This window comes from Maylandia zebra, linkage group LG8 (assembly GCF_041146795.1).
Source record: "Maylandia zebra isolate NMK-2024a linkage group LG8, Mzebra_GT3a, whole genome shotgun sequence".
NCBI lineage: Eukaryota > Metazoa > Chordata > Actinopteri > Cichliformes > Cichlidae > Maylandia > Maylandia zebra.
In genome coordinates, this window is record NC_135174.1 from 27,892,397 (window position 1) to 27,917,591 (window position 25,195).

The 25,195-nt window shown below is 42.0% G+C and overlaps 1 protein-coding gene and 1 long non-coding RNA gene across 2 annotated transcripts; one reads left to right on the plus strand and one right to left on the minus strand.

The window, feature by feature from the left end:
* Positions 1-202: 202 nt before the first annotated feature.
* On the minus strand, positions 203-4,871 carry LOC105941252 (uncharacterized). Its single transcript, XR_013099931.1, has 3 exons — positions 4,475-4,871; positions 3,297-3,402; positions 203-2,945 (listed from the first exon to the last, which is right to left on the minus strand). It is a non-coding gene; the product is annotated as an uncharacterized LOC105941252 (long non-coding RNA).
* Positions 4,872-5,048: 177 nt separating this feature from the next.
* kcnj2a (potassium inwardly rectifying channel subfamily J member 2a) lies at positions 5,049-9,756 on the plus strand. The gene is made up of 2 exons (XM_004565956.4): positions 5,049-5,251; positions 7,213-9,756. The coding sequence occupies exon 2, from the start codon at positions 7,458-7,460 to the stop codon at positions 8,733-8,735; it is 1,278 nt and encodes a 425-aa protein (XP_004566013.1). The 5' UTR covers positions 5,049-5,251; positions 7,213-7,457; the 3' UTR covers positions 8,736-9,756.
* Positions 9,757-25,195: the final 15,439 nt, after the last annotated feature.

A 25,195-nucleotide genomic window follows, 5' to 3' on the forward strand; every position in this document is an offset into this window, starting at 1 on the left:
ATCTGCAACTGAAGCAAAATTTGTTTTCAGATGAACGGCGTCATCCCACAGAGGCCCCCAGGACGGCCACAGTTTAGTTTTTACAGGCCTGTCTGACCCCCTCTGTCTTATGATCACCACTGACCTCACTGCATAAGGACATTTGATTGGCTTGTTATTAGAATAGCTAAACATACACTGTTATTACAGTGAAACCAATGAGTCACTAATTTCATGGCTTTTAATGATCCTTGATGTTGACACAATACACAGAGTACCTTGAAAGCCACATTCTTGTTTTAAAGGAGGGACTAAAGAGAATTATAATTCTCAGCATCAAGAGAAAGTCCAAGTAAATTTGTAGTGTTGCTGATGAGCGGCGTGTGCGGAAGTTGGTCGATGTGAAGAGCAACATGAACAACTCTCCCTTGGACAGAGGCTTAAAAACATCTACAGTATAATTACTTTCTGTGCAGCATCTGACAACTCCAGCCACACCCATCACTCGCTGTATAGATGCCGCAGCGCCATAAAGATGTGATGCATCATTCATGAGTTCGAGTTGTATACAGGTGTACCATCTTCCTATGGCAATAATGAATAATGCAAACTTTATGCTACTACCTGCAGAAAGAAGCAGGAGGAGAACATAGAGGAATCTAGTCTGTAAGTGGAGATTAATTTTGAGAAATATAAAGAACTTAAATCATGTAATATGAGCAGAGGTGTTTCCAGGATTTTACAAATGGGTGTGGCACGTGCCCCCCAGAAGGGTTACCGGACATCAGAAAATTATATCAGAAATAAACACCAAACAAAATCAATTGAATACTGGTTGACATTCTGCTTCTATAAACATGTGAGATTCAATTTAAAATATATATTTTAATATCTGTATAGCAACAAAGCACAACAACATTTGCCTTAAGTCACTGTATACTGTAAGATAAGGACCCTACAATAATACAGAGAAAACAGAAAGACCCCAACAATCAGACGAACCCCTATGAGCTAGCACTCTGCTGACAGTGGGAAGGAAAAACTCCCTTTTTACAGGAGGAAACCTCTAATAATAATAACAATAATGCATTTTATTTGAGGGTGCCTTTCTAAAACCCAAGGTCACCTTACAAAGAGAAAAAGATATCAATAAAACAGTAGATTAAAATTAATTAAAATGAAAAAACAACAACAAATAAAAACAAAAAAACAAAAAAACAAGATTTGACAGCAAGTAGGATCTGTATTAAAGCGAGTAACCCAGTTTAAACAAGTAGGTTTTGAGCTGTGACTTAAATAAGAGAAGGGGATCTATATTTGTTAAGATGGAAGGAAGTGAGCTCCAGAGCCGAGGAGCAGAGCGACTGAAAGCTCTGTGCCCCACAGTGATGAGACGAGCAGAAGGAACAAGAAGATGAGTGGGCGGGAAACTGTGGTGATATGAAGCAGATCACAGAGATAAGGAGGGTCAAGGTTATGAATGCACTTAAACGTGAGAACTAAGATTTTAAAGCTTATCCTGGCTTCTATGGGCAACCAGTGAAGCTGTTGAAGAATTGGTAATATGGTCTCTTAAGGGAGTACGAGTTATGACCTGAGCTGCAGAATTCTGAAGAAGCTGAAGTTTATGGAGGGACTTATTGGGGAGAGCAAACAAGAGGGAGCTGCAATAATTGATCCAGGAAGTAATAAGACTATGGACAAAGATTGCAGCAGCATGGGGAGTAAGGAAGGGACGAAGTCGGTTAATGTTACGCAAGTGAAAGTACGCAGACCGGGTTATGTAATTAATGTGAGACTGAAATGCGAGAGTACTGTCAAGTATGACACCCCAACTCTTTACCTGTGGGGAAGGAAGGGTGGGGGAATTGTCAATATTAATGGAGAAACTGTGAAATTTGGTTAAGATAGAGGCTGTACCAACGAGTAAAACTTCTGTTTTATTACTGTTAAGTTTGTAGGAGAACCATGATCTAATCTCCATAAGGCAGTTCGAGAGGAAGGTAGGTGGAAGGGATGAATTAGGTTTGGAGGAAACCTAATTTGCCGTATAGGCAAATGCTAAGGGCGCCGTCCATCAGGGGGCGCCACGCCAGTGCCACAAATATTGAAAAAAAAAAAAAGTTGGTACTATTATTTCTAAATACAAAAAATAATCCCACGTTAATTAAAATGCAAAGTAAAGCTTATTTAATAGAAATATTATTTGTTACAACATTACACTACACTGCTGATGTAGGGGGGCGCCACCTAAAATCTTGCCTAGGGCGCCAGATTGGTTAGGGCCGTTTCTGCCCATAAGGGACAACTTGGCAAAGAACCAATTTGTTCCTGCTTTGTTGCCAACAGAAAGCCGTCTCAGTAAGTTTAGACTGTGTTGAAGAATGAAGTTGCTCATACCAAATGTTGACTTTCAATGTCATTAGACTTGTAGAAAACTCTGTTTACTGTATTTCCATGTATACTTGCACACTGTAATAAATCATTGCATCCATTTCCATAGCAAAAACAAATAAATGGGTGGTTCAAGACTTTTGCACAACAGTTTAGATAGATAGATAGATAGATAGATAGATAGATAGATAGATAGATAGATAGATAGATAGATAGATAGATAGAATGCCTTTATTGTCACTGTACAGTTGTACAATGAGATACAGACCATCTCCTGCAAAACTAATCATGTTTTGTTTTTTTAAATTCCAAGAAAACTGATTTAGTTACCTCTATTTTTATCTTAAACTTAACACTAAAGCCTGCTGGCTCCCATGGGTTTTAGTTTTTTAGAGTTTGCACCTTCTAAAATATGTTCAAACATGTGTTTGAGCTCTGGTGGACAGCAGACACACGCCTGTGCTAGCCGAACCAGGGAGGACCGCCACAGCTTGAATGAAGACACTTGTATCCAACTGGGCATTTTCTTTGTCACATATAGCCCCGTCATGATCAGCTTCCATGTGTGTATTCTGTGTGACAAAAACATAAATCTACTATTAAAAGATGAAATACATTATAAAGAGCAGGTGAGATACAGCTAACAGTTGTCTTTGGACACAGAGGACTTGCTAACATCTGCTAAATGAAGCTAGACCATAACACTCCCCACCAAGTCTCAGCTATAGCACAGAGGCTAACAGTAGCTTGGCTAACAGTAAAACACAAACAGACTTCCACACATAGTCAGTCTCTCTCTGTATAATCGCTTAAAGACAGAAAATTGGACCCAGAGTGTACTGGAAAACAAAACAACACAGCACTCATCACTCCTACAGAAATAAATATATTCAGATCTATATTTATACACATGCATTACTTACTCTTGGCATTAAGGATGCAAAAAAGCAGTTTTGCAAATGTTAGCTCTGAAGATCCAGCTTTTGTTCCTGCTTGTGGTGGGTCCACATTAGGAAACATGATTAGAGACTATAATAGAGACACAAAGAGCAGAGTAAATATGAAGCCAGCAGCCATTTAGCTTACATCAGGAACACAACTGGAAAAAGGAGTTCATGAGAGCTGGCATGACTCTGTCCACTGGTACCAAAACCAGCAGCTCGAAGATTAGCAATGAATTATATCATGTTTATTCTCTGCATAAAACAATTTGATGGTTTAAAGCGGGGATACTGTTCATGCTCGTTAGGATAACTGGTGAGTCTACATTGGCTGTAGATGTGACCGCGTGTGGCTGCGTATGATGAACTGGTGAGCTGTCCAGGCTGTAGCCCTCCATTCACCCTCTCAGGCTATTAAAAAGGCCAACAACAATCATTATTGGCCAGTGGCTCAGAAATCTCAGCGCCTTCTCAGTCCTGCATTAGTTTAAAAGGCTAAAAACACAAGCATTGGAGTGCAAAAGGCTGAAAAATCTAGTCTTTACTGATGTCAAAACGTTGTAATTAACATCAAGACTCTACCGTGTTTACATATTTCATCTGAATTCTCCAGACATGGTGCTGCCGTGACACAAAGCTGCTTGAAGAGGTCAGCCCGAGTTCCCCTCTGTCACATTTCAGAGCTCTCTGTGTGGGAGGCACTGGTGTGGTTAATTCCAGTCTCCAGCTCTCCACCTTGTGGTCCACATGCAGCACCGACCCGCTGCATGTGTCGCTCCCTTTATTGCTGGAAATTGGGCATGGAAAGCAAACACACATAGGGCGCACAGCTCACTGACACAGGTGGTTTGGGCTAAATATATGCGCTGCTATAAATACCCAGAACTAAAAATAAAACTAACAAAAGGCTTGGTGAAAAAGCACGCAGTTGCGGGTAATGTTTATCATGAATTAGTAAGCAGGAAGAATGATTTAGTCAATGGCTTTAAGGCAGCACAACTACGAGCCTGACCTAAAATTATAGGGCAACAGATGCACAGTCTAAACATCCAAAGCAACTCGATAGCTCAGTGGAGAAAGACTGTCATATCATAATACAGGCATGTAGGCCTTTATTGAGTGAGTCATTCTTTCCAACAGAGCACATTTTCCATACTCACATTAAAAAAGAAGATCTAAGAAAACAGCGAATATCACAGAAAAAAAAAAGAATGACAAGCAAACTGTCAGGAGCAGGTGGGAAGAGGCGTGGAAGTCCCAGATTCCTCGAGTTTGAAAGGGATTAAAAAACGGATTTTCTTCTGTTTGTGTTACTAGGATAAAGTAGTTGCACACCACCTTTAACGCATTTATCTTAGCCGCAAACTTCATCCAAATGTACCACGTGGACGTTTTGTTTTCTAGACCCATGAAAATAATATTTATATTTATGCCGCTTCGTGTTTTAACTTTTCGCCCTCACCCCTCGTTTTTTATATTTATCGCGTCGTGGCCCAGCTACAGTGTAATTGCTCGCCATTCCTTCTTGTTGTGTCCTGTTCTCATCGCTCGCGTGGATCAAACGCTCGAAATGACAGAAAAAACAGCGAGTTATTACGCCTCTACCACGGTGCGCGTTCGCCCCCCCCTCCTCCCAGTCATTGGCCGGGCGCGGAGCCGGTGGGCGGGCCGTGCCGGTGCGCTACTGTTTAAAATGCTTTGGGGGAACTCAGTGCGAAGCACATAGTAGAGACCGGTCTTCCAGAGAGATGAGAGAAGGTTTGTGGTTTTATCCTGTTGATTCCAAAATAATAATAATACAAAACTGAAAATAAGCAGACGCACGGAGACGACGCTGGTTGTAAAAGAATCCGCAAAAGCCCCCCCAAAAACCCAAGAGGAAGTCTGGATTACTATTTCACCGAGGTGATTCCAACCGGTCTACAAATGAGCAACAGGTAGATGAGACGATATTTTCTTTTAAGTCGTTCCTTGTACAGATCTACTGCTCTTGCGCTTTAATGTAAGATGTTATGCTTTATTAGGTGCTTTACGCATGTCTGAGGAGCGTGTGTGATGGTTTGATTCTCCACACGCAAGCTCCCTGGCTTCTCTGTTGTCACAGAAGTCAGATGGCCCGCCAAAAGTTTGACTTTATCATGTCATAACCGCTTTAAGCTTCACACTGAGGTCCCGAGTGTGACGCTGCGGTTGAAGCGAAACCTGCGGGTCTTTGTCAGTCTGAGGGTCTGTCCGTCTCTGTGCGGGTGATTGCATCAGAAGGCAGCTCCTTTTTTCCCCTCGCACCTGTTAACATTTGTCGCTGGCATCTGGTGCAGCCTGAGAGCAGCTCTGCCCGCCTCTTTACGATTAGATACTCTTTTAGCGACGTTTAAAAGGCTAAAAAAAAAGTGTATACAGCAATAATAATAATAAAACAACAGTTTTGATTTTGAGTTTACTTATTCAGGAAATGTTGTACAACTGTTTTTTTTCTAAAATAGTTAAAAATTGTTAAATATTCGGTTGTTTTGAATGAGAAAAGGAAAACACGCTGTATTCGTGCAGTTTTTCTGTACTGCGCACTTAAGCCACCGTGTGAAGAAAAAATACACACTGGTCAACAGTGCAGCTTACACTGCAATCAGCATGCACATTAAATAATGTACTGATGGGCTGAACTTTACTCAACTGTGCCTTCTCTCGTTTTTTTGAAGTTAAATCAAAGTAAGTAAAAGCCCAAATTGCATCAGCCAGTTAAACATCCTGCAGGTGTGAAACTTCAGTATGACTCAGCTGTGGCAACATATTCTGTGCTTTAAGGGTGCATGTGATACCCTCCAGGCCCGGAGGAACTTTCTGCTCTCTGCTGCCAACTTCTTTCCCATCTTAAAGCCTCATGCCACAAGGAGAAATCGATCCTAACAAACGCAGAAAAAACATAACAGGGCACTGGAGGCAGTGCTAGGTCGATATAGACCCTGTTGCTAGGAAAATTAATGAGAGGTGTTTTAGTTGTGCTGAGAAAATCCTCGTGGGGCAGCTGTTATCGCAGCAGAGAGGAGAAACCCCTGAGGGCTTTCTGAACGTCAACAAGCTGCATGTCTCTTATGCACACGTTTTTTCCTCAAAACCTATCGAAAAATGACAAATTTCCACCCTGAAACTGACCTGGTGAAAGCTGAATCAAGTTGAATGTTTTCACACATTTAGTGTCTCCTTGAAACCTTAAAATCTTTCTTACTAGCTAGATGATGTCATAATAATGGTAGTAGTACATAATAAAATGAACTTTAAGTTGCGTTAGCTAAACAGCTCGGGTGATTTTCACCTCACTGAGCACCTAGATGCATCTACGTCTGATTTTTTATTTTTTATTTTTTTGGGAGGGGGGATTTTCAGTCGCAGGTTGTTGTGCATGCTCAAATTTTGCTGAATATTGTTTGAGGGATGAGAGGAAGGAAAATAGTTTGCATATCTGGGCTTTCTCAGTGTAAATAGTTTACATAATCCATCAGCAGTGCAAGACCAGCAGCACGAGATCCCATAGAAACACAGCAGCCCGCAGTCTGGCAAGAAATGACCAGGTCAGCATGGCACAGCCAAGAAAAATAAGTCCACTTTGTAAATGGCCAATAACGGGACCTGAGTGCAATTACTGTGTGGCCTCTCTCAGTGGAAGCTGAAATGTTAGATGAGGGTTAAATATCACTGTTGTTGTTTGTCATAACAGGATGAAATATTGTTGGCACAGAGGTGAGCTTTTCTGGCCCCGTGTATTAAGTTCTTGATGGTTTTTCTCAGGCTGCATGCACGTCTGACAAGCTATTGGGATTTCATGTTCAGCAGGCTCACTTACCTTTATGTATCTGGATGCTAGTTTTCCTAATTGACACCTTCTGTCTCTGTTTCCTTGTAGCACTTGACATTGATGAGGCCCAGTCGCCCAATGAAAGAGGAGTGACCACTTCACCCTCCTTTTGTTGCACTGCATCCAGAGGCCAGTGAGGCTGAAGAGGGATCCCTTCAGCCCGCCTCATTTTGTAACCATTTCCTCTCTGAGTTGGTCCCAGAAGTGTTTCAAAACTGTTTCTCCAACGCTTTTTCCAGAAACTTAGACTGTTTTCCAAAGCAGAAGCAGCACAGCCCTCCCAGACTGAGGTGATGGGAAGCGTGCGAGCCAGCCGCTACAGCATTGTGTCATCAGAGGAGGACGGCATGAAGCTTGCCACAATGGCAGTACCCAACGGCAACAGCAAGGGCAAGGTGCACACGAGGCACCAGCCGCAGAGCAGATTTGTAAAGAAGGACGGTCACTGCAACGTGCAGTTCATCAACGTGAGCGAGAAGGGTCAGCGGTACTTGGCTGACATCTTTACCACATGTGTGGACATCCGCTGGAGGTGGATGTTCATCATCTTCTGCCTGGCCTTCCTCCTGTCCTGGCTGTTTTTTGGCTGCGTCTTCTGGCTGGTGGCCATCTTTCACGGGGACTTAGAAAATAATGACCATCCATGTGTCTCCAATGTTAGTAGCTTCACTGGTGCCTTCCTGTTCTCCATTGAGACTCAAACGACGATCGGTTATGGCTTCAGATACGTAACGGAGGAGTGCCCAGTGGCTGTCTTTATGGTGGTGTTCCAGAGCATTGTGGGCTGCATCATTGACGCCTTCATCATTGGTGCAGTCATGGCAAAAATGGCAAAGCCCAAGAAGAGGAATGAAACACTGGTTTTCAGCCATAACGCTACAGTGGCCATGAGGGACAACAAGCTCTGTCTGATGTGGCGTGTGGGCAACTTAAGGAAGAGCCACCTGGTCGAGGCACATGTGAGAGCCCAGCTTCTCAAATCCCGAACAACAGCGGAGGGAGAGTACATCCCCCTCGACCAGATGGACATAGATGTGGGCTTTGACAGCGGAGTCGACCGCATCTTCCTGGTCTCCCCGATCACCATTGTACACGAGATCGATGAGGACAGCCCTTTCTATGACATGAGCAAACAGGACCTGGAGAACTCGGAGTTTGAAATCGTAGTCATCTTGGAGGGCATGGTCGAGGCGACGGCGATGACCACACAGTGCCGAAGCTCCTATGTCGCCAGCGAGATCCTCTGGGGCCATCGCTTTGAGCCCGTGCTCTTCGAGGAAAAGAACTATTACAAGGTGGACTACTCCCGCTTCCATAAGACATACGAGGTGTCGAGCACCCCTCTGTGCTGCGCCAGAGACCTGGCAGAGAAAAAATTCATTCTCTCAAACTCCAACTCCTTCTGCTACGAAAACGAGATGGCTCTGGACAACAAAGAGGACACAGACGAGGGGAACGGGGGCAGCGTCGGCCCTGATGGCACTCAGACAGACAACATCTCAGAGAGCGAACATAACCAAGCCATGGTGCCTCTAGAGCCCCGGCCTCTGAGACGAGAGTCCGAAATATGACTGTTAAGACATCTCGTGAGAGATTTTCCGAGAGTCGCATCTCTGCTCTGAAAAGGCACTACGAGCCAAGCTGGGTTAGAGTTAGAGGCCAACCCAAACGGTACTGCTGTGGAAAGTGGCAGTGAGGTGTAAGACTTTGTCCTGATGAGTCTGCTTGAACTTTGCATACAGCATGACAAAACACAGCACTATGAACCATGTGCATATCGCAGAATGAATTCTCCATCAAGTCCCCATGAATGTGTGCTCAGTGTCCGGTGACTGCAGAGAGGACGGAGGCTATTGCAATGACTTGAAAACTGCAGGCATGTCTCAGTTGCTCTGTCCAGCGAGAATGACGCTCTTTCAGAAAGGTGTTTTGTTTTTTTGTTTTTTTAAGTTCTCTAGTGCTGCTAGAAAAAGTGGAAGTTACACAAAAAACCCTTTAAAACACTTTCATTTTGACACTGTCACAGAACCAAAGAGTTAAGAAATCGGATGTCTGGAACAAAGAAGGTACACGTTGTTTGTTCATGAGCTGGCCTCATAGCAGATGTCACTGAATGCAGTTTTCGCCTGCAATAACCTGTAGAGAACTTTCCTTTGACTCGATAGCACTGATTCTCTCAGCTTTGTGCTTTTGCAGAAAATGTTTGAGCTGGTCAGACTGATAGAAACATGCCTGCTTGCGTCAAGAGAGCCGAGCAGGGTAGTATTAACGACATCAAACTGACAGAAATCATTAATTTAAACTGAGACTGGGGTAATATGAGAATCTGAATGTTCTTAAAAGTGCTGCTATGATGTTGCTTCTTTTTTTTTTTGATAATGACTATGACAATGCCAAAGAGTATTATTATTATTATTATTATTATTTTTATTATTATAGTTATGTTTCTGAAAAAAAAAACAATTAGATTTGGTACAGAAAACGTAGAAAGTTTAGGCCGTTTAATGTAAGGTTTGTTTTTCAAAAACGTGTACAGTTTCTTTTCTTTTCTTTCTTTTTTAAAATGTCGATTGTCTGTATCTGGAGCCATTTCATCAAGCCGTAATCTGGACCCGTGTAATGAAGAAGGTGGTCATGTAGTGGTAAAAAAGCAACACTGACGAGTTCTTTTGATGGGCCAGATTTTTCATCTTAAACACAAGAGTTCATTTCAAGGCAAACCTTTATTTTTAAGGTTTGAAAATACGAGTCAGTGTATTGGTGTCAAAAAATCAAATACACTAAAAGAAATTTTTAAATAAATAAATATCAAGTCTCTACGTACAGCCGGTTTCCCTTTGTGCTGAACTAGAAATCGGCCTCAACACCACTGGAGTTTTCATTCTCTGTTGTAACGCTTTTGTTTTACTTGAGAATGTAAGATTTCAAAGAAACAAAAGTACTGTAACTGCACAAGAGTTTGCATCAATACACGTTTATATCCTGTATCTTTTGTGACAGAAAGCCGCTGGGCTCAATAGGCAGATCCTACACGTGTAAATACCTCCCTCCCTGTTGCAGTTGTTTTGTATCAGTCTTCCAAATGTACTGCAAAACCACAGAATGTACAGATTTTGTATTATTATTATTATTATTATAATATTGTACATGGTATTATATTGTTCTTTTACAATAAAAAGTCAATCGGAATCAACTCGTGTTGCTGGTTTAAATATCTTCTAAAGGGGCAAAGACTATTTTGCATTAATTGTTGCAAATGCAAACACAATGTGAGTGAATTCAGAAGCATCAATTCTTGCGGTACTGTAGAAGTTTAATTTCCGGAGGAAATGATGAAAAATCTTATTTTGAGCAAAAGTCTGTAAAATTTCTCAGCATCTTTTGACACTTTTTATTCATTTTGGTAATAAAAGACATAAACGCCCAACTAAAAAGCCTAAAAAGTGCCCCGAGGCTTTTTAAGCGGTGAGAATGGCTTCAAGAAGGACTTTGGTTTATCTCAGGCAGGATGTTTGGTTTCAAAGTGCGTCGATAGCCTGGTTGGCACCATGTTAGCATTACTCAACTACCCCTAACAGACTTCCGTCACTGGTTCAGCTGAAGATCATAAAATGGCTATTGTCTACTGGAATGAATGCTCGTAAAGAACTGATAGAGTAGATCAACATTTCATTCAGAAATTTTTGTGCCCCTGTGTAATAATGTCTTCATGTCTTCTATAATAATGCATGGCAGGGTTAGTGGCTGCAGGCAGTCAGTGCAATTAGCTTTCACATCAACCTGCTTTTTTAGTTAGTAAGTCATTTTTTAAATATTATGCATTTATCTATTCATCTATTTACATTCTACAAATGAGACTTACAGACTAACTTAAGGAAACAAGAAGGGAAAATGGATCATTATCAGCATAATTAAACCCAGATCCTCAGTCTCTTATTCATGGATTCATCAAATTTAGTTTCTTTCCTCTTAAATGATTTTTAAGATTAAAGGTGCAATTCATAAAGTAGCACAACCCAAAGCTTAACAAATGTGTGACTCTCAGGGATCGTGCTGGCAGTCGTGGCTGTGACACTAACCAGCCACCTCGTCCTGCTTCCCACCAGCCCAAGAGGGATTAACACCTTCTTTTTCCTCTCTTGCTTCTGCATACTTGGGACTCATCCATCTCTCATCCTGCCTTCCATCACTTTCTCTCATCTGTCTTTGTCCTTTGTGTAACATCTGTTCTCTCGCTCTCTCTTCTTTCTTTTATTCATTATGAGTCATCATGAATTCAGCTCAGAATCACGGAATAAAGTCTTTAACAAGTTTGCCTCTCGGTCAAACTATTCAAAATTTCAGACACTTTTCCGTTTACATTTTTACATTTTCACTTTGCTCATTTACCAACATCATTTAACGGCTTAAATTTGTATAGATGGATCCAAAAAAGCCCCAAAATATTGTATCTCTTTTGTAAAAGGTGCCAAAGAACAATCATATTTACACTAAATGTTCATCCATCCATTTTCTGCCACTTATCCAGGTCGGTCACACAGTGGGAAGCAGTCTAAGTGGACTGAAAGTACCCACTAAACCAGTGACCCCCACCCCCTCCCGGCTGTGCCAAGAAATTCTGACCACAAACGCTATGAACAGAATCGGTGACAAAGGGCAGCCTGACAGAGTCCAACCACAAGCTGGACATCCTGCCAGTGATGTGGACCAAATCTCTTACTACGATTAAAGAGGGTCTGAATGTCCCGCACCAAAACGCCATTCATTCTGGATTGGGCATGGCCGCCTCTGTTGTGAGCAGGTGTGGCTCAGGATGTCGAGCTGCTGTCTGCTAAGAAGGTTTGATCCTCGACTCTTTTGAAATCGGCCCCTAAAGCTTTATTTGCTGTGCGAGTTTACATGAGATATAATCGAGTTTGTGTTTTATCGTTTTAAAAGCGCTTTGAGGTCTCAGTAAGAGTAGGAAACCATACATGTATGAATACAAGCCGAAGATGTGGGCACCTTACCATTTGTTGTCCGATGTCAGATGTCTCCCTGATGTTGTCACATGATGGATAAGAATCTGAAACACTGCACATTTCACATTTGTGTTCAGAGCTGATGAGAAGCATTTCATTGCAAATAAAGAGGAAACATTATTCCCATGCTTTGCCTCAGCTTCTTCAACCTTTGCTGGTTTTATTTAACAGCGCAGACATGGAAAAAAAATCTGGAACTCACCCCAAGTCAATGGAAAATTCCTTTACTGCTAAGGAAGACTGACACGAATGTCAACTCGCGGAGTCAGTACTATAGTCGGCTTTGAACGTGATGCTGCAGTGTATGTGTGTTACTGTGTGCTCCATTCATCTTACATAATGCAGCTACGCTATCTGATTCATCTCAATCACATCGAGAGGGGCAGACAGAGAAAATGAGACAGAGTTCTTTCAGTTGCTTATTAAAATCAGGATCTGTGTTTCATATTTCCTTCACGAGACATAATTTTAAATGGAATTTCATGCTTTGATCCACAGCAGACAACACAAAGAGGAAAAGATTAAAATAAAAAGTGTATACAAGTCCAGAAATCCTCCTTCTTTATGTATTTTGTTTTGGGTTTCTCTGAACACAGAACTTGGCACCAGTTTACCCCTGAAGGGCGACACTGGTGGGAAAGTAAGGAGTTACTTTCCGGTCACACCATTTCATATTGCATTTATTTATTGGATTATTAATTTAAAGTTGTGACCAGGAAAGCCACATTGAGGCTTACTTCCTGCCTGAAAGGAAGAATAGTGGCACATTGTTGAGCGCTGTGTGGAAGCTCTTACTGCTGTAGGTGCTCTCACTTCTGTGTTTCTATTGTGCGGCTCTACTTGCGCCCTGTTTATGAAAACAATAACACTGTGTATCAGTGGAGTAAACATCCAAAGGTAAATGTTAGGCCAAACTCTATTATTCCTGTGTAAACGCCTGAGATATCAAATATCCAAACAGTTTACTTTTTATCACTATTTATTTGTGTTTTATACATCACGCTCAGCAGCTCGTTGAGCCCTGTTCAAACTTTCAGAGCTACGACCGTAATCTGGAAACAACAATGCAGGAGTAAAAAGCTTGGACCTGCAACACAAACACAATCTGTGCTCCTGAACTATAACCGGAACCCCTGGCTTTTATCGAAGCTTCTGGGAACCTGACGTTCAAACAGCCCCAGCTGTTGCCCAGACCTGTGATCCTCGCTGTGTTTTGTCTTTAGCCCAACCAGAGTCTTCCTGCTTCACACGGACCCCCGCCTGGTAAGACACAAAACCTCCATCGCTTAAGGTGGAGGGCTTGGAGCAGCTCAGATGCTCCAGGGCGGGAACGACCGAGGTCTTAGGTCAATTAAGACTTCTTGACCTTGCTAGTGGAGTGTTTGAGTTATGACCCATTTGGACCGAGTGGAAATTCTGGCTTCCTGTTGCAGAATCACAGTGTTGCTCGTGACGACATTATCAGTGCCTGCTTCGTGCAGTCAGCTTGAAAAATGGTTTTCCTCCCGTGTACGTAATACTTTCCAAAACAATGGAAGTGAGAGCTGAAGAGCTGTAATAATGGGAGAACGGATACAATCAACTGAAGGGTGTAAAGCCGTGCTCATACTTGGCCAGTACTCACTGACACAGAGCATGTTAGGAAAAAGCTGCTGGAGGAGGAATCGAATGGCAGCGTTAAATCAAACATTCAGCTGAATCTGAGGCTCCATTCAGCTTTACAGTGAAGTGAAGCCCATTGTTTAACTGCTGGGCTACAATTTTGTTGTTTTTGGGCAGCGGCAAACGGCACCAGGGAGTAGCTGGTGAGCTAATTAAAGCATGTAGGAAGTGGTAAAAATAAGTGGTAGTGTTTGTGAACAAGCTCTGCACACTGATTTGACAGAGAGACACATAGAATAAATAAAAAGTCTGTGATTAAAATCCTAAATCTGCATAGAGCTGTAGTGCAGGCCAATAGTTGCCTCATCAAACAAGTGCCAATCTGCCCATCTATTATCAGAAAGGCTCTGAAACTCATCCCAGGTGAAATAGCATCTATCCAATTCAGGGACACAGAGGCTGGCGGGTGGGGCGAAAAGCGAAGTACGCCCTGGACAGGTCACCAGTCGTTTGGCTGTCATTCATGTTTTCGGGTGAACACTAAAAGACAGCATATCAGCACAAACACCTCATGTAAAGTGTCAGGCATGGTGGTGGAGGGGTGATGATTTGAGCACCTTGCACTCACTGAGACTACGTCCACACTGGCCCGGATAGATTTGAAAACGAATCCACACCATCGTTTTCAGAGTTGTGCGTCCACATTGAAACGGCCCAAAACGCTTACGTTCCAGTACTGCGCATGCGTGAAACGCAAGAAGATTCGGCCTGCCTCGTTTCTGTCTGCCGTTTATTTACTTTCCGGCTCTTTGAAACGTCGCGGCAAAAGGTCGAGGAAAAGCACCGAGTTTTTTTAAACGGACTAACAATGAGGTGGAGTTGTTGCTGCAAGTAACACAAAAATCCAAAGTTGCAAAAGCGAGTGAGACTTAAAAACTTTGAAGAAAAGCTACCTGGAGTATGTACAGACTGATATTAATCTTTAGTAGGGCTGTCAAAACTGACTGCAAACAAAACAGCTGCTGTATAATGCCCTCTGCTATCTTAGTTTAATTGGTCACATGACTGCATCATATGACTAACATGTATCATCGTTTTAGAAAGTCTCCGTTTTTGAATGTCCACACTGCAACGCAAAAGCACCGTTTTCAAATGTATGCGTTTTCGACAGCGTTTTCAAAACGCCTCGTTTTCCATGAGTGAAAACGCCGTCTCAGTTTGGACGGGAGGCCAAACAGAGAGAAAACGTTTTTCAAACGAAAACGTATTAGTGTGGACGTAGCCTGAGTCAACCATGGGCTACAGCCTGGCCCAATCTCAAGCACAGCAGCAAGCTGCTTTGGTTGAGCGCAGACCTCAAACTTACTGAAACGCTGTAGCCAGGCCTTAAGAGAGCTGCGCAAAAGCCAACTCAAAACTGCAGAAAAGTTGTAGATTAGAGTGAGTCAGAATTCCTCCACAATGAATGATGGTTGTTCTACAAGTTATTGAGTCACAGCATGTAGCTAGTTTTTCACAGGACTTTTGTGAAAACTTAAATTTTTTCCCTGCTCAGTGCGGTCACCACCTCTTCTGGATTTTTCAGATATTAGTATATACTTTTGTACATTAAGACTTTAACACCTCTACGGAAGAGGATTAGGGCCACTGGAAAAAAAAAAAAATTCTGACTTTAATCTCAGAATTCTGAGAATAAAGTCAGAATTTTTTTTTTTCCTCTTCCGTACACCTCTCTATAAATGTGTCATATTAATAAATAAATGCAACTATTTACTCCAAAAGTACAAACTCAGTGAAACAAACTGTAGAGAAAATAACTTATCTGAGATTAATTACCCTTTTCTGAAACCTCATTTTGATCCCAGTGGTATCTGTTGGGTTTTTTCAATCCATCCATCCACCTATCCCAGCTGTCTTAGGGCAAGAAGCAGGGTACACCCTGGACAGGTTGCCAGTCTGTCGCAGGGCTAACACATATACAGAGACAACCATTCGAGCTCACATTCACACCTATGGGCAATTTAGTGTTTCCAATTAACCTATCCCCACTAACTGCACATCTTTGGACTGTGGGAGGAAGCCAGAGTACCCGGGGAGAACCCACGCAGACACGGGGAGAACGTGGAACCTCCAGACAGAAAGACCCCGGCGTGATGGTGGAATTGAACTCAGGACCTTCTTGCTAACCACCGTTCTATTACTGCAGTAACCTGGTGCTCAGGTTACTTTTCAGTATTTTATAACATTTAAACATGAAATTTAGAGGCTGCCTGAGCATGTATGGATGTATAGACCACCTAAGTGCTTTTACAATCAGCAAACATATAGTGTTTGATTTCCTTTTAAAAAGAACTAATGCAAAACCACAAATATCTGACTGGAAGTAATTGTGTGTTACAGAAACATTTGCAGTTACTGGAATATTAACAATAACGCAGGTGATAACGGCGAATCCTAAACGCGCAGGCCTGCAGAGACCCAGTGGAATTTTCCGAGGAGCTGGCGATCCAACTCTAAACGCCTCACTGCAGCTTTGCTTTGAAGCCCCGCCAGCTGTAGTTGACCCTCATTTGGTGCGATGCCAAATGCCGTCACTATTGCAGACAAAACTCTGCCATCATCCTGTAAATAAATGGACTTTAATCAGCTTTCGATTCTTTATAAATGCCTTGTCATAGTGGCGTTTAGTGGGAAGCCACCGCCTTTAGAGGCCCCTGCCTCGGGTTTCTGGGTGACTGGCATGCTGTAGAGGTCTGCTGGCATTGGTGGCATTATTTGGCAAAACTGAGAGCAGTGGGCTTGACAGATAGGTGCTTTGTTATTTCTCTGCTCAGTGTTGTTGACAGACAGGCTGCAGTCAACGACAAAGAAAGCTCACTGAAGTATCAGTAGCAGCACAACGGTAAGGACACTGTGTCCTCTTCCTCGGTCACAAAAAGAAAATTACAGCAGACTGTGGGGTGGGATCCACCTGTCTAGTTTTACACAGGTGAAACTGCAGGTTAGTAAGCAATATGTCGCTGTTATGTCACATCTTGAATAATTTATTAGCATTTCCAACACATTTCTGCCTTGTTTATGGCCTTCTTTGGAAGCAAAATTAGATCTCACTATGCAGCTGACCAGATGAATCATATCCCCCAAAGAGGTGTCTCCATTTCCTGCATCTGCTCACAGGCAGAACAGATACTAGAGAATTTCACACTTTACAGAGGGAAAACAAAACAGGTACAACAGGGAACGGGAAAACATTTAACTTTGTTTTTCTGCAGCTGGATGCCATGTTTCTCCCCGAGCTGAACAGAAATTAAAAACAGGGCTGGAGCAAACGATTAAAGACAGAAACCCTTATGAAAGAAAATCACGAAATGCTCAAGTTTGAGAACCTGCAGAGATGACAGACGTAGCCTCGTCATAGACGTGTGGAAGGTTTTTGAAGTTTTTCCAAATCATTAAGTGTAGCCTGGCTGCATGGCTAAACAAGGTATTCATGCATCCTTCCTGAGGGATCCCGAGACACTCCAAGGCCAGAAAAATCACCTCAATCTTTTTTTCCCATTAAATCACATTGCAATAATAATTGTTGCAATAACAATGCCAGAGGTTTTCTGTTTTAACAAATAGAAACCTTTGATAAACATCAATGTGTTACTTTTGTTCTACAACATTACGAGACATGTATGGATTGGTCGATGATCACGCTTCAGAAGGTTTGCAATTTTGAGACTGCTGCATCCCTCTGCAAGATATCTCACTATTTTTGACTTTTCTGAGCCTGTCAAGTCCTTCTTTTGACCCATTTTGCCAAAGGAAAGGACGTTGCCTAATAATTATGCACACCTGATATAGGGTGTTGATGTCATTAGACCACACCCCTTCTCATTACAGAGATGCACATCACCTAATATGCTTAATTGGTAGTAGGCTTTCGAGCCTATACAGCTTGGAGTAAGACAACATGCATGAAGAGGATGATGTGGACAAAATACTCATTTGCCTAATAATTCTGCACTCCCTGTAGAGAAGCATGGGTCATGTCCAAATGAATTTAAGTTGATCATTCTACAATGAGAAAAACATTCAAGACAGTTATCAGACCTGTCAGGAGTGGATGTCCCTGCAAATTCACCCCAAAGTCAGAATGTGTAATGCTCAGAAAAACAGCAAAAAACCAAGAGAGCTACATCTCAGAGTCTACATCAGTTAGCACATGTTAAAATGTATTCAAAAGACTGAACAAGTGTGCTTAACTTTGAAGGGTTGCAAAGAGAAAGACTCTTCTCCTTAAAAAGAACAACTTAGGTTCACCAACACTTCTTGAACAACGTCGTTTGGATGGACGAAGTCATGTGGAGATGTTCTCTCATGCAATTGCCCAGCCATAATCCAGACCTCAACCCAACTGATTTATTATGGTGGGACCTTATGCATGCCTGTAGATCTCAGTGTACTAAAGCAATGGTGTAAGTTCTTCTACAATGATGTGGGAAACTGATAAAGTCAAACTGAAAACCATTACTTCAAGTTATTGCTGTCAAAAGTGGTTCCACAAACTATTAAATGGTGGCGTGCACGTAGATTTAACTGTAGAACAGGACCAGATGATCTTTTTAAAACCTTGAAAGATGGTGCTTTTTTCACACGACCCCATTCCTGTGCTTACCTTAACATCTTGACACACTCTGCAAAGGATCAAGGCACTTTGCTCACTTCAGAAGAGGTATGGCACAGAATCAAGAAAGTGTATTACAGGGAGTGCAGAATTATTAGGCAAGTTGTATTTTTGAGGAATAATTTTATTATTGAACAACAACCATGTTCTCAATGAACCCAAAAAACTCATTAATATCAAAGCTGAATGTTTGTGGAAGTAGTTTTTAGTTTTAGCTATTTTAGGGGGATATCTGTGTGTGCAGGTGACTATTACTGTGCACAATTATTAGGCAACTTAACAAAAAACAAATATATACCCATCCATCCATTCGCTTCCGCTTATCCTTTTCAGGGTCGCGGGGGGCGCTGGAGCCTATCCCAGCTGTCATAGGGCGAGAGGCAGGGTACACCCTGGACAGGTCGCCAGTCTGTCGCAGGGCCAACACACAGGGACAGACAACCATTCACACTCACATTCACTCGCACATTCACACCTAGTGGCAATTTGGATTATCCAATTAACCTATCCCCACAAATATATACCCATTTCAATTATTTATTTTTACCAGTGAAACCAATATAACATCTCCACATTCACAAATATACATTTCTGACATTCAAAAACAAAACAAAAACAAATCAGCGACCAATATAGCCACCTTTCTTTGCAAGGACACTCAAAAGCCTGCCATCCATGGATTCTGTCAGTGTTTTGATCTGTTCACCATCAACATTGCGTGCAGCAGCAACCACAGCCTCCCAGACACTGTTCAGAGAGGTGTACTGTTTTCCCTCCTTGTAAATCTCACATTTGATGATGGACCACAGGTTCTCAATGGGGTTCAGATCAGGTGAACAAGGAGGCCATGTCATTAGTTTTTCTTCTTTTATACCCTTTCTTGCAGCCACGCTGTGGAGTACTTGGACGCGTGTGATGGAGCATTGTCCTGCATGAAAATCATGTTTTTCTTGAAGGATGCAGACTTCTTCCTGTACCACTGCTTGAAGAAGGTGTCTTCCAGAAACTGGCAGTAGGACTGGGAGTTGAGCTTGACTCCATCCTCAACCCGAAAAGGCCCCACAAGCTCATCTTTGATGATACCAGCCCAAACCAGTACTCCACCTCCACCTTGCTGGCGTCTGAGTCGGACTGGAGCTCTCTGCCCTTTACCAATCCAGCCACGGGCCCATCCATCTGGCCCATCAAGACTCACTCTCATTTCATCAGTCCATAAAACCTTAGAAAAAACAGTCTTGAGATATTTCTTGGCCCAGTCTTGACGTTTCAGTTTGTGTGTCTTGTTCAGTGGTGGTCGTCTTTCAGCCTTTCTTACCTTGGCCATGTCTCTGAGTATTGCACACCTTGTGCTTTTGGGCACTCCAGTGATGTTGCAGCTCTGAAATATGGCCAGACTGGTGGCAAGTGGCATCTTGGCAGCTGCACGCTTGACTTTTCTCAGTTCATGGGCAGTTATTTTGCGCCTTGGTTTTTCCACACGCTTCTTGCGACCCTGTTGACTATTTTGAATGAAACGCTTGATTGTTCGATGATCACGCTTCAGAAGCTTTGCAATTTTGAGACTGCTGCATCCCTCTGCAAGATATCTCACTATTTTTGACTTTTCTGAGCCTGCCAAGTCCTTCTTTTGACCCATTTTGCCAAAGGAAAGGACGTTGCCTAATAATTATGCACACCTGATATAGGGTGTTGATGTCATTAGACCACACCCCTTCTCATTACAGAGTTGCACATCACCTAATATGCTTAATTGGTAGTAGGCTTTCGAGCCTATACAGCTTGGAGTAAGACAACATGCAGGAAGAGGATGATGTGGACAAAATACTCATTTGCCTAATAATTCTGCACTCCCTGTATAAGCTAGAAAGGAACCCAGGGCTAGGATGAGTGGTGTCCAGCTTGTTTGGATATGGATACCAGAACATCATCTTGAAACTCTGGCAAGAACCAGCGGCTTTGTTTTACGACACTGAGGCTTCAAAGTTTTCTAATTTTATGTATTAGAACAAAATGCAACAAAGACCCTCAGAAAATCGTTTAGCAACTTTTTCCATAACTTTTTCCAACACAGCTCATTTTTCTAATCATGCGTACAGAAAGACGATGAACACGTTAAGGAAGCATTATCTCTCTGGGGAATGCAGCATTACGGACACACAATAAAGGTTTCCGAGTCAAAGCATCGCAGTTTGTTCAACAAATTCCAGTTCTGATCCTCCTATTATTCGTCTATCAAATGAGCATGAGAATGTCAGGTTGGCAAAAAAGCCAAAGAATGCGAATGATGTGAGAGGCGGTGTGATGTGGTTGCGTAACACCAGAGTCATTCAGTCTTTTTGTTGCAGATCACAACGGGGTAACAATGCACCGCACGGGTTAATACACCTTGTGGTATGAAACAAACCTCAGCTGCTTCATTTCACTGACAACCACACAAACACACACATACATGCACTGAGTAACGGCCAATTAGGAAGCGTTCCCGTCATCATCACCATCATCATTACAAGGCTGCATCGTTTTGTTAATTCAATCAAGCCTCACTTGTTCTTTTTATAGAACATGACACGGACACTGCAAACATCAGTGGGCAAGCAACGCTGAACAAATCACATCAGAGACGAGCTTTTCCCTCTCAGGTCTGCTGCTGGGAAAGAGAGCCGACTGCAGCCGCCATGAGCAGGCACCAACCTGAACGCATACAGTAAACAGTGACATGAGGATCAAGGCCGCTCTGCGTAATCAGATTCAACTGCAGTCGCTACGTCTTAAACGTGCTGCCTAATTACAGTTATAGAAAGTGACGTGTGGTAAAAATAAAAAGTCATTTGATCAGCTAACTCGCAATTTTTTAAGTTATGGGTGGCTAATATTTGCAGATTACAGACTCTCAAAGAAGATTTGATGCATTGATTCTTCATCTATCGTTGCTGACTGAATATATGGGTGTTTGGACATTTTGTCAAACAAACTAGAGATGGTTTTATTTTCACTTCTGAAGCCTATCCTAACTGAAACAGCATGAGAGGAGGTTTACTCTAATTTAGATGAATTGATATCCAGTTCTAAATTAATTATGTTAAGACACATTTAAGACTAGAATGTGGGTCAGCAGGCGGAGGTTCGGGTCAATAGTGGGTATACAAAGCAAGCACACAAGGCTCATGCCAGAGATCAGGTATGACATCCCAAATCTGGTCTGCAACAAAAGCATTCCGACTCGTAATCCTTACAACCCTGAGGCCAAAATAAACCCTGCAGACAGTGGACTTCACAGCGTTTACGTCTAACAAATCAAAACTGCAAATCTTATGACAACGAGGGTACTGAAGCTGTACTAAAGCCTTTTAACTGCAACTCTACTAAATTTAAAGCAGCAAAACAATGTTGCACAAAGTGAATGTCTGTTTTTGTAAAGTCATCTTTTGTGCCACAGCATCGGGAATAAGAAATAGCATCAGGTTACAGGTTGATTCTGGTAAATCCACGCATCCATTCTCTTCTGCAAACCCAACAGGCTGCCAGTCTATTGCAGGGCCAACAGAAGAGATGTGTCACCAACCATTCATCCTTACACTCACATCTACATCCAATGTAAACTCATAACCTAACCCCATGCATGTCTGTGGGGTATGGGAGGAAGCTGGAGTATCCAGGGGAAACCCATGCAGACATGGGGAACTCCACACAGAAAAGCTCCAGCCTGGAGTCGAACTGAGGACCTTCTTGCTATGAGGTGACACTGCCAACCGACCCATCCTCATGGGTTATGTGTCAAAATCAAGCTGTTACATTGAGTGCAAATGATAGCAGAGATGTATATCACATTTATATGTATGGTATATCCAACCATTAGTATTTCTAATGGAAAATTTAATACAGAAGCATTAAATGCAACATCCTTGAAGTTAAAGGGATAAACAGCTTTAAAAACGCTTCAATGATTTAAACTATTTATCACATAACATTTACATGATTTATCAATGGCACTTTATCTAGGATAATCTAGTAGGACGGCATGTGTGCAAAATAGCATTCATTGTCTCTGCTCTGTGCTCCTCCTAAATTTGGGCTCGGTCTGTATTCTGGGCAACAGCTGCTGAGCAGCCAAATCATGTTGTGTAATGTCGGATAGCTGTAGATCTACTGAATGCAGGAGACGCAGCTTTTCATAACTGCACTGCCTGTGGCATCCGCTACCATCATAGTTTAGTGACATTAGTTCAGTGACACAATACACAGGAGCTCATAACCCTGCTGGGTCATCTGAGGGGGCTGGTTTTTGATTTGTTGCTGTCGGTGGAGACCATAGTGCTGGTTCAACATTGGATAAGTTGAATAAGGTAGGTTTTGTTTTTGTACCTCTGGCCTGGATTGTTCTCAACTAACTGATGCCATTTCTCAATCCAGTTACTTTGGTCTCACTGCTGGTCAAAGCTAGGGAGGTATTAGCAAAAATACAGAGGGTAAAGTTTGTTTCTTTTCTGTTTTTAGCTTTGAAATCACATCACAAATAGAATATAGATGATTGTGGGTATTAAAGACAAGGCCAGAGGAGCAATAAATACACCTTAGCTGTTACAAATTACAAAATAGACCTGGTAGGTAGTCTGGTTTGGTGCTAAATATTAAAAAGGAAAGGAAAAAGAAACTCTGCAGGGCTGCTGGGAAACAGATTTAATAAATTCCTCACCTTATTTTTTGTTTTCTAAAGGATTTTTTAAATAGTAAAAGTTTGCCTTTATTAGATAACTGCAGCAGATATGGGTAACAACGTGTAAAGAAAAAGAGCATTAAATACCTATCAGCAAAGGTCAAGGTGAGAACCTGATCTATGAAATATCCCCCTAACCACTCAAGCAGTCACGATAAAGTGATGCTGTCATACTCTGCTTCCTCATACAGTCTGCTGGTGAGGCCAATTAAGCCATCCCTCAGCTTTAGCACATATTAGCATGCTACTATTAGCATTTAGCTTACAGAGTTGCTAGCTTCTGGCAAAAATCTAAGAACTGCTAAGAATTCTTTTTTCTTTCCTTTTTCAAGACCTTTCATGCTTTGTTTTTGCAACATTATGAACCTATTTTTATTTTAAGAAAACCACATAAGGACAGAACGGTGAAAGATGGCTGCCTCTTTCATTCCTACTGTGTGACCAAGATGCCTGTTCTTGCATTTTGTAACAGGGGTTGAACGAGTGTGATATTAAACTTTAGTGCTGCAAAAATCTATAAGAAGAAGCCAGATTGCCTGGTCTCAGTCTGGCATTGTGGCTAAAGTGAACAGACGATGTGAGGCAGGAAGCTAAACACAGAACTGGAGAATGACTAAGCAAGAGGCCAATGGGACTGAAGTTAAATTCCCTGATAGATTTTTAAGCACTTTTTATTTTCTTAAGAGGAGGATATTTAAAAGTATAAGTCTTGCAAATGTACTCTATTAGTGTCTAAGAGTAAACAAAGAGCATAGCAGATGTTACTGCAGCTCACTGTCAGAAGTTACTTTAAGTTACTTTCATAAGCAATATCTTGGCAAAGCAGTATTTCAGTAAGCCGTGACTGAGATGTTGTCAAACATATCTGACCATGAGGAAGAAACTTTAACCTGTCAGAATCTGGACGAGTCTCACAGTGATTTCACACCATTATGTGCCAACCTGCTGTCCCATATCTGTATTTTTAACACTTTTACACCAGCTCCTTCTTCACTCTGAGGTGTTAGTGATTCCGGTTGCAGTAATGAGTGGCATCACTGCAGGGGACTGTTAATCTGCTGACTGTTTGCTCAAGCTTTAGTAGCTTTAAATGTCACCCTGGCTCTTTAGGATGATCAAACGCAGGACGACTGCTTTAACTACGACCAGGAGAGTCTGAAGAACGGAGTGAAAACGTAAGAGCGATAATCGTCTCTTACCTAAGAATATATTTTAATTCACAGATCTGGGCTATTTTGACTTTTCACAGGCTGGTGTTATTCAGTTCTTATGGGTTTACCCCTGAAGACCAGGGTAAACCCATAGGTTTTGTTTGTGACAGCTTAACTGCAGAGAGCCATCCCGCAGTTTTAAGGCAAAATATGTTTTTATTCCTGATGGGCTCGTTCTGATATTTTTATTTTTATTTGGAGAACAAACCATAACACTGTAAATGACTTCAGGACGTATATCACTGTCAGAAATAGAAACAGTAGCTGAGTGGACAGATCCGTTTGATGATTTAAATGGTAAATGGCCTGTATTTGTATAGCGCTTTACTAAATACCTTGTGCAATACTTTTTGTAAATAGTCAACAGTGCAATAGACTCAATGCTTGAAATGTGCAATTCACTTGTATTTTTATTTTTTATTCCTATTTATCCCCTTTGTATATTTTATTTATATTTGTCTCTGTATTTATATGTGTGTGTGTGTGTGTGTGTGTGTGTGTGTGTGTGTGTGTGTGTGTGTGTGTGTGTGTGTGTGTATATATATATAACAATTCTGTAACTGTAACTTCGGTCGTTGCTGTGCTTTTTTTTTTTTTTGGAAGTCGAATTTCCCAGAGGAACCCACCCGAGGGATTAATAAAGTTCTATCTTATCTTATCTCTTATCTTATTCCCTAAGGACCCCAAAGCGCTTTACATATCCAGTCATCCACCCATTCACACACACATTCACACACTGGTGATGGCAGCTACATTGTAGCCACAGCCACCCTGGGGCGCACTGACAGAGGCGAGGCTGCCGGACACTGGC

Excerpts from the sequence above, each read along its gene's own strand:
- kcnj2a (XM_004565956.4), top strand. The coding sequence starts at position 7,458 with ATGGGAAGCGTGCGAGCCAGCCGCTACAGCATTGTGTCATCAGAGGAG.